The 10,627-nt window shown below is 38.9% G+C and overlaps 1 protein-coding gene across 1 annotated transcript; it reads right to left on the bottom strand.

Moving 5' to 3' along the window:
* Nucleotides 1-813: 813 nt before the first annotated feature.
* On the bottom strand, nt 814-8,931 carry LOC105842243 (uncharacterized). Its single transcript, XM_038013486.2, has 3 exons — nt 8,781-8,931; nt 5,944-6,175; nt 814-3,481 (listed from the first exon to the last, which is right to left on the bottom strand). Exons 1-3 carry the CDS (start codon nt 8,846-8,848, stop codon nt 1,718-1,720), a joined length of 2,064 nt encoding a protein of 687 aa, XP_037869414.2. The 5' UTR covers nt 8,849-8,931; the 3' UTR covers nt 814-1,717.
* Between the last annotated feature and the right edge of the window lie 1,696 nt (nt 8,932-10,627).

The following is a 10,627-nucleotide window of genomic DNA, read 5'->3' as shown; positions in this document are numbered from 1 at the left end:
CATGATCAAAGATACAAAAATGTTTGCATTTCTTCAAAAGAGGTTTTGAGGATAGGAGGATGAGCATCCTGGAAAATGGAACGTAAAAATCAGACGAAGAGTTAGGACAACCGATGAACCAATACAATTGACACTTCAATCTTTTAAGATTATTTTAAGCTCTAGTGTCTGCTCAACAAGGCGAGAGCTAGTTTGCCCATTTTCACCAATATTAAAGATTCGTTACCCTTAATTAAATGTAATTCGAAGTGAATTCCCACGGTCGACCATTTCGCACTTAAGTAGTTGAGTTTGCCAACGTTTACAAAGTCACTGCCAAGTACATTGTTCTGGTCACCGGAAGAGGGTTGTTGCCAGATTGCAACCCGTTGCGAACTATTGTTGGCCTTTATTTAGTTGTCAGAGCAACGTACTGTAATAACATTATTTTAAAGGCGTAGTATGCATTCGATGTTCCAATTGAGAATGGTTTTCACTTTCGTTTTTAGACGGATTATTCACCTAAGAATTTCTGATATTTTATGATTTAGTTTCTCTTTCGTTTTGGACACCTTTTTTTTCTCGTATGAACATTAGGCCCAGTAAATTGTAGCGGGTGGGTTGCCCGGAAATTGACACCCTACGAGAATGTCTTAGGTATGAAATCCACCAATGTACTCTTGTGCATAAATTTTAATAAATAAATAAAAATCGGTTGACAGATACACAAGAAAAAAACGTACTCGACCGTTTTGGATTTGCTTATCATTTAAGTTTATAAATCGATCTGAGAAATTCAGCATAAGAGTATTTAAAAAAAAAAAGAAAACAAAATTCTTATACGCTGATTTATTATACACACAAATAAAATACAAACAAAAGACGCCAACACTCCCATCAGATACTAAACAAATGCAACATACAATAAAATAAACGTTTTATTTGACTATAGACTTTAACACTAATCGATTTTATTCATTCTACAGTCGATTTAAATACGAGCAGAAACGAAATTAGCCAATGGCAGAGACAATGCACGTCCGTCAGTCGGCTTGTAATCAAAAACAACTATATGAGACTGAATCATTGCGGTGACAATGACAAATTTGGACCGACGTCTCTTCACTCTAACCGCAGACGGCTCCGATAAATCAGTTCGGCGCGAATTAATATCACGATCGAATTGTTGCCGATAGATAAATTGTTAAACGAGACACGTGTTGGAATGTCGTGAAAATACTTGCCGCCAAGTGACAAGCTATTAGACAAATTAAAAAAAAAAGGATGTGTGGTGTCGTGGGACACCGGATAGGAACGAAGTTCCTTATTATAAAAATATTAGTTTTAAGTTCTATTCGAGATATAAAGAAAATAAAACTGGAAGTTTCGCAACAACCCACGGTCATTCGGTAACGTGCGAACTTATTGTGGTACACTTCGTTCACGGTTGTTTGCATAAGAGTTAGTGTATTGCGCAAACGAACGCTCTGAGATCGTGGTCAATAATTGATAAAAAAATATGTTATTTTTTGTACGTTATTACAAAGTTAAGTCGTACACTGTGTGCATTACTAATAAAAATCTTACGTTACGGACGTTTTTTCCCGGTTAGGGTACCCCTCCGCATCGTCCCATAAGGAACTTCGTTCCAAAAATAGCTTGTACCTTTCCTTTTTTCGTTGTTTATATTATGATTATTGTTTTATATAATTTTCTTAAAATGCTCTTCAAAAATGCCTCAAACGGAATCTAGTGAATAATAACACAGAGAGTCGCTGGATAAGCCAGTGGCTAATGAAGAATTCGAACTCACACTCAGATCGTCATTAAAATGATGAGCGATACGCCAATTTGCTAATTGATCCTCGGTAGGTTCGAGCGCCGATACGTAACTAGGAGTACTACTTATACTGCTTCTATAAGATCTCAGTGTATCGTATTTATTACATTCCGTACTACAGACGGTAAAAATTTTATCATTGAAAGTTTGATTGTGTTGCTCCACAGGTCTATGGCAATCCCTCAAAGATATTTTTGGAGGCAAAACCAGGGCGTCAACAGTTTTATGTTTGACGAACAGAATTCGCTTACTGCCCTTCAAAAGTATAGGGTTTTTACGTATCATTGCGTACACACAAAGTGCACCAAATATCAAACAAATCACTCCGGTTAGAGCGTAAAATAAAATTTGTACTTCATCATGACGAGTTTCAATAGCGTACGTTGATAGATCGTATGTCAAACAGTCTTCGACTTCGACAGCAGCGTTGTTAATTTGTATTGGGCAAAAAGTATAACGGGCAGTGAAGTTAATATTATAGACGCGTAAGAAATTCGGTAAGACATTCAGACAATACGCTTCGTTCGGGCACGTCGACTGAAACCATAACAGACCATACCCTGTGACACGCGAAGAATCGATTTCGACTATCGAATATTGTTCTGATTTTACGAAAAACGTTAGCTTCAACCAATCGTTTTTATTCTCATTACGGATTACGTTAATCGGATTCGAATTAAAATAACTGAAATCTTTGAAGACATTCGAAAAACAAGTAGGACCGTTCGCTGAAGAATTAATGATTCTTAATGAAATGTTGTTTGGTGTGTTTGTATCATCGTAACACGATCCATTCACATAAGCAACAGTGTAGTGAACGACGGAGCTGTTCGAGTAGGTCATATCGTAACTGCGAACTTCTTCCAGACCAGGGCAGCTTTCATAAAACTCTGAAAATGTTACGCCGCGTATTTCGTAGGGATGGTCACAAATTGGATCGCCTGTTAAAACGTCGCTTCTGGTCAACGACATTAAGTCTTTGTTCGTACAAGAACAGTACCAATGGTTGTTCTGTAAATTGACTCGCATGTTTGGTCGTACTTGCAGGATTGAATCGAACAGCTGCGTCGGTAGAGTAACAAGATAGTTATTATTTAGATAAATATATTCAATGCTCAACAAACGATCGAATGTGTTAGGTCCGATGCTTGTGATTTTACAATAATTTAGGTACAACACTCTGCAGTTACCGAGCCCAATGAAGCTATTACTATTCAACACATCCTTGAAATGGTTAAAAGAAAAATCTACTATACCTAATTTAGGCAAGTTCTCTTTTCCCGTGATGGTGTTCGGATGCCAAAAACCACTTTGAGTTATGGTAAGCGTTTGCAACGAGTGAGCCACATCGCTCAATACCCTCGGTTGTATGTCTATGATGTTACAATCCCTGATATACAGTTTGTCTAAATTAGCTAAGCCGACAAGACTGCCGTCTTCCCATGCTCTTAGCGTTAAGCTTTGTAGTATAATAGTGCTTATGTTCCTAGCGAAGTGGCTTCGGAATGCATCTGCCGGGATGCGCATGAGGTTTCCTCTTATTATAGCTATCTCTTGAATATTTGATCGTATATTTGACAACCAGTTCTCGGGCATAGTTGCGTTTCGAAAAATGAAATTCTTGATCACCAAAATAATTCTCGAGCACCTCGTCTCGGCTTCCTGTAAAATAAATAATAATTAAATGTACATAATATATTTTTAATTATTTGAGGCTAGTATGTTGTTGTTGTTGTTGTAGTCCTAGGGTACCCCGCTGGTACATAGGGCCTTCACAAGTTATCTCCACTTTACCCTGTCTTGCGCTTGCTCCTTGACATCACTCCAAATCACGTTGGCAGTCCTCATCTCACTCTCTACGGTGCGTCGCCAAGTGTGTACAGGGCGACAAGGTTTTCTCCTGCCTAGCGGTTGCCACTCAAACGCGATTGATGCTGCGTTGACTCCGCTGCGCCGTAGAGTGTGTCCTATCCAACGCCATTTCCGATGAGCAATGTCTTGCGCAATGCGATATTGGTCACATTTAATCTAGTAGGCTAGTATGGGCTTATTATATTTTTATTGTATTAAGTGGCCCTATCTCATGTGTAGTTTTTACTCAATTTTACATAGGTGGAGCGCTGGTCCTGTGACAGATGCCCCTCAATACCACTACAATATAATAAATTGCAGACTAAGTAGTACCTGACGCGTTGTAATGGTGCATGCTACGTTCGATTTTCGATTGATACTAATCGATTTAATTCTAATCATTCTGGCTCTATAGTTAGCATTCCCTTTGCTGGTTGTTTTTTTTTTATTGTTGCGTCAGAGACGGCTATTAGTAGGTACCGTACGAGGATTTCTTAGCGGCAAGGAAAAAACGTGTTTTTTTCCCTACCTATGCTGATAGCCTTGAGTGGCTATATCAGCTTCACCATAACGTGTGTAGGTGAGCTCACGGGGCTCAAGCCGGAGTGTTGCTAACACAAACCCTAGCAAGAGCAGTGCTTTGCAGATTCTACCACCGGATCGGACACGCGACCCACTGAGAAGATCCGGCGAGAAACTCAGTGGGCTGTGTCTATGGGTTAATTCGCTCGTCGAGCCCTTCGTCGCAAGCGACGGGTTCGACGAGGACGGTGACCGGAATTAAAAACGTGCTTACGTGGTGAAGGGTTTTCTGGGAAGTTTCATCGTAATCCGGAGCAGTTTTTGATGAAATACAGATATATAAAAATGCAGAATATAAATAAATCAGTATTATAAAGTAAATATAAGGATCAAAAACTTAATAATTGTACGTAAAACACCAAACCCGCAAAATTATAATTTGCGTAATCACTGGTGGTAGGACCTCTTGTGAGTCCGCACGGGTAGGTACCACCACCCCGCCTATTTCCGCCGTGAAGCAGTATGCGTTTCGGTTCGAAGGGTGGGGTAGCCGTTGTAACTATACTGAGACCTTAGAACTTATATCTCGAGGTGGGTGGCGCATTTACGTTGTAGATGTCTATGGGCTCTAGTAACCACTTAACACCAGGTGGGCTGTGAGCTCGTCTATCCATCTAAGCAATAAAAAAAAAAAGGTTTTTATGAAATACCGATATATAAAAATGCAGGACACAAAGAAATCAGTATTATAAACGTAAATATAAGGATTCATCAACTTTCACAAAAACTTAATAATTGTACGTAAAACACTTTAACACGGTGTTACATCCCGTGTATTTAATTTGTAGAACAATTTACGTCGATCGGGTCGGTCAAATTAAACTTAGTTTAAGTCGTGTTCGTGTTCCGAAGGTGTGTTCGGAAACACAATTTCCTAGTTTATCTAACCAGTGCAGTATATAAATAGATGTTTCACATGATAATGTATACAAAGCTTCACATTGTAATGTATGCATTTTTGAGATGGCACTTGGAGACCGACAAGTTACATGCATGGGCATCGGTGAAGAGCTCTCACTAATAAGTCCTATATGTTCAAAAAAAACTCTCTTGAATTAAATTGATGTGCTATATTTCTTGGTAGAAGGCGATGTTTGATTGCTGCTAGACATCAAGGACGTAAATGCCGCCACCCTTTTTTTTTTCGGGCCGAGGGCCGATCCTCCTACGAGGTCCCCGCGCGCGGGGTATGTGAGACTCAACGATCTGCAGGTGTTGTGAGCAGACTGCGGGCCAAGGAATTTAGGGCCCACCCACTAAACGACTTCTTGCACTCTTACACCCGACATCCGATCTCCGTCCGGGGTCAAAACCCAGTCAGAGTAGGGGGGTTCCCGCGGTCAACACTACAACCAGACACGCGGCGCCACCCCGAGGACGCCCGACCGACGGCTCGTCGAGGCGATAGTCGTTGACCAACGACGTCGGTCTCCGGAAATGCCGCCACCCAGCTTAAGACATAAGTCCTACATTTCAGTTTTACAGTACAATGACCCACACTTCAAACCAAAACACATTAACTGCTTCACGGCAGAAATAGGCAATGTGGTGTTACGTACCCGTACGGGCTCACTAAATGCCCGACCACCAGTGTTATAACTTTAATGAAACTAATTGAATTAAACTACGCGGTTGAGTAACTTATGCAGATAAACCTGCCAGTGTTGGCTAAGAATACTTTAAGAACTTACTGCCACCGCTGAAACAATCAAGTCTCCATAATCAACGAGATACGTTACATCTCTACAGACCACTCTGCAATTCTGGATTTGGCATCGAGAGTTGATGGCTGGTCGTCCGACAGGGAACAGTGAGGAGTTGTGTATTGCCATTAAGACTATTAAGATGAAACTAGTCACTGTGATTACGGCGAATATTGTTTGCATCACCACACGAAGCCATCCGCGACTGCATGACGTGTTCCTAGAAAATTAAAATCAATTTTTAAATCACTGTTTAAGTGAAATTATTAAAAAAAAAATATTGCGTTATTGCCTTTCTAACTTTGAACAACCCAATTACAACACACTTTTTACTGGTGGTAGGACCTCTTGTGAGTCCGCACGGGTAGGCACCACCACCCTGCCTATTTCTGCCATGAAGCAGTAATGCGTTTCGGTTTGGAGGGTGGGGCAGCCGCTGTAACTATATTGAGACCTTAGAACTTCTATCTCAAAGTGGGTGGCGCAAACTCAAAATGTGAATTTAAAGTATTTCTTACTGTGAATGCATACGCGGATACGGCCCATCTAATTATTAGTGGTTACTCTCGCTGATGGACGTCAGTAATGCCGAAGATACAACCAAGTTCTGCCTACCGCTGACAACATATCTCTAATTATACAACTCGAATTTTAATATTTTGTGATCCCGATCCGGCCGTAGATTCACTGAAGTACTGCCTGTGTTAGGGCACATGATAGTAACCTTTATCAAGCTGAGTCTCGTGAGCTCATCATCCACTAGCCATATCGAAGCCAGCACAGCCCCTTGAAGCTACTGGCAGTTCTTAAGAACTACTCGCAATTTCAGTTTTAATCGCTAGTTTGCTAATATCCAGAGATTTTATGTTAAATTTAACGTATCATACGTTACGATTATTATTACATTGATAGCAATAGAATGAAGCGATAACGATTCCATGCGTCAAAACCCTAAAACATATTGAGGGAGATAATAGTGGGACTTTTGTGGAAATATAAAATATCAGCGCAATACTGCTATTTACATATGAGTATATCTATCTATACTAATATATAAATCTACAGTGGCTTTTACGGTTGTTCCGTTATAACTACTGAACCATGCATCCGATTGACTTGAAACTTGGTATCCATGTAGAAAATACATGTACTTAATGGATAGGCTAATATTTATATGAGTGTTGGACTCCCTACCCCAGTTGCGGGGGCGTTAATGATGAGAATCTTTGTGGGGTGAGAAATAATAATGTTAATTTTAAATGCCCAGCGAAGCGGACGGGTACAGCTAGTTATTTATAAGACTAATTAAAGTTGACTGTTTCCCTAATGTTGAAATAATTAGCTAAGTAAAGCCCAACGCACGTCAATAATTATTTAATTTTAGGTGCTCAGAGAATTCTCGAACAAACAACCCCTTTTCTACTATAAATACGAGTGGCTATTGTCACACTAAACATTCTGATTTCAAAAGTAAATTTTAATTACTGTCGCCGTAGAAGGAATTCATAGTAATGAAGAGAATGACGATAGCCACCTTGACGTCATCATTTTTAAAAACAAGGTGCCTCCAAATATAATTTCCGTAAAATCTGCTGAAAAATTACGAATGTGCGCATCGAAAAATATGTAAGGTTTAATTTTCTATAGAATTTCCTTATATTTGAAATTGTTTTCGAAGCCACACGGAGAAATAATGTACAACAACTACCTTAATATAACTGGGAAAAAAAATCACTGTATATTGAAAGAAAAAATCGTTTTTCCTAGATAATATTTTATGCACCCGCATCTAATGGGAAATAAAACCCCAACGGGCCGGATGAGATTACAGATCCCGCGCGTCAATTGATCATGTTACACTGCGCGTTGAGCTAGATAGATTATTACTAGCTAGATAGATTATTATTATCTATTATTTAGAAGTCGTCGTGGCCTAAAGAATAAGACGTCCGGTGCATTCGTATGAAGCGATGCACCGGTGTTCGAATCCCGCAGGCGGGTACCAATTTTTCTAATGAAATACGTATCCCAACAAATGCTCACGATTGACTTCCACGGTGAAGGAATAACATCGTGTAATAAAAATCAAACCCGCAAAATTATAATTTGCGTAATCACTGGTGGTAGGACCTCTTGGGAGTCCACACGGGTAGGAACCACCACCCCCGCCTATTTCCGCCGTGAAGCAGTAATGCGTTTCGGTTCGAAGGGTGGGGTAGCCGTTGTAACTATACTGAGACCTTAGAACTTATAACTCGAGGTGGTTGGCGCATTTACGTTGTAGATGTCTATGGGTTCCAGTAACCACTTAACATCAGGTGGGCTGTGAGCTCGTCCATCCAACTAAGCAATAAAAATAAAAAAATAGCTAAATATAATTAGTACTCGTAATCTAGAAATTTTCGATGACAATTTTAAATGTCATCTTTATAAGTGCTTTCATTTACGACCACTGATAACTAACTGAAAAATAGCTGTTAGTAACGAATTCGAGAAACGTATTGTAATACTATTTCTATTTAAAACGATTAGATCAGATGACATAATAACTTTTCCAAGACTTAGTAAAACAAAAATTAACCCAATTGAAAGGTTGAAACCCGTCAAGGCACCCAAAATTCCTTTTGAGAATCCATATTTAGACATATTAAACACGATATCGATATATTTGCCCGTATACATATGAATGCGTATATTTACAAACGAGAAAAACAACACAATACATCATAAAACAAATCTCGTTCAGTCTTAATATGACGTAAAAACTTTACAACAAGCCATTAACTTTGACTTCCTCATACGAATATTTCACGTTTGGATCTTACCTCGTAACAGCTGATAACGTTCTGGTTTTACTCGCGAATTTGGGTCGAGCCAATTGCATACTACCCATGTATGTATTTTTTTTTTTCGTATCCAAAACTGAATACCTTTATTCTTTATGAAAGTTCTGTACACACTGACCGATTAGATGCCAATGATATCAGTGACAATTATCTGACCATTAAAGCTCGTAGATAATCTGGCTAAACAAAAAAAATGATCGAACGCTCCTAATTTCATGGGTAAGGCCGTTAATCATTTCTGGTATTAATTATTCGAGATTTTGTATAATCCATCATCGAAGAGCAAAGCCACTGATGCGTTAATTACGATTAGTACTTTAGTTACTTTAGTCATAATGTTAGTAGTAGATTCGTTCTATGGCACTTGTGTAATAATTTAGATCATTGACAATATTATGTATTTAATGATATCTGAATGCCCTTAACATAAGAGCAAGTCGGGAATCGCGCGGTAATTGGTTTTAGAGTACATTATTTTTGAACGAAATCTATAAAATATGTAGTTACGCAGCATTACGCGGAACTGAGTACGTCACGTTATTACTTATCTTATTTTAGTTTTAATTGCTCGAAAATTTTAATAGCAGTCGCTTAAATAACAAACCGAAATAATAATTAATTTGGGCCATTTTACTCCCGTTAATACTTTTAGATCATTAGATTAGATATTAGATCGAAGCTGTTAAATAGTTGTCCTCCTCGCTGCGTGTACAAATTTTCAAGTTCGTATGACGTCTTAAAGATGCCTTTATATACAAAGACACCTCTCCTAACTAGCTAATATAAAAACGTGTTAAGAATACCCCGGTTTTTTGTAATATTATACTTGCATATCATCCGTCTTAAAGTGTCGTATAGTGAATTCATATTATATTTAACAGTATATATCTCTTAAATGCATGTATTTTTTTTTTATTGCTTAGATGGGTGGACTAGCTCACAGCCCACCTGGTGTTAAGTGGTTACTGGAGCCCATAGACATCTACAACGTAAATGCGCCACCCACCTCGAGATATAAGTTCTACGGTCTCAGTATAGTTACAACGGCTACCCCACCCTTCGAACCGAAACGCATTACTGCTTCACGGCGGAAATAGGCAGGGTGGTGGTACCTACCCGTGCGGACTCACAAGAGGTCCTACCACCAGTGATTACGCCAATTATAATTTTGCGGGATTGATTTTTATTACACGATGTTATTCCTTCACCGTGGAAGTCAATCGTGAACATTTATTGAGCACGTATTTCATTAGAAAAATTGGTACCCGCCTGCGGGATTCGAACATCGATGCATCGCTTTTCTTTAATAATGTATTATTAATATTATAGTACACCGCAACATACCTGCTGCATCTTTATCTTTTCCAGGATTTCTGTTAATTAAACGGTTGTCTGGAAGAAATCGCTTTTAGCGATAAGACCGCCTATTCTACAAACGTATCTGCTTGTTCATTGACTACTAATATTAATTGTGTTTTGGTGTGCAATAAAGTATGTTCTCTCTCTCTCTGTCAACATCGTTGATGACACAGTCTTTAGATACCCTGAAGCAGGAACAGCAACTGTACTGGATTTCGTTTATCCATTTCTTGTATAAATTTTGCTTAACAACAAATCTTGCTTCTTGCGTTATGATTAGCTACATCGAATTGCCCTATCGAGCGCAGACCTATGGGAAATTAGTGGCTCTTATAAATTACAAAGCCATGGTTTTTCGTCTCGATTCGAAACGGAAATTGGAATGTAAAAGAAATGAAATTAATATCCCAAGAAGCTAATTTTGACTTTATTTGAATGACTCAATCGTAAACTTTCGTAAAACACCG

Source organism: Bombyx mori, chromosome 10, assembly GCF_030269925.1.
Source record: "Bombyx mori chromosome 10, ASM3026992v2".
NCBI lineage: Eukaryota > Metazoa > Arthropoda > Insecta > Lepidoptera > Bombycidae > Bombyx > Bombyx mori.
Note: the sequence above shows the minus strand (reverse complement) of the source record. Positions and strands in the feature narration are given on the sequence as shown.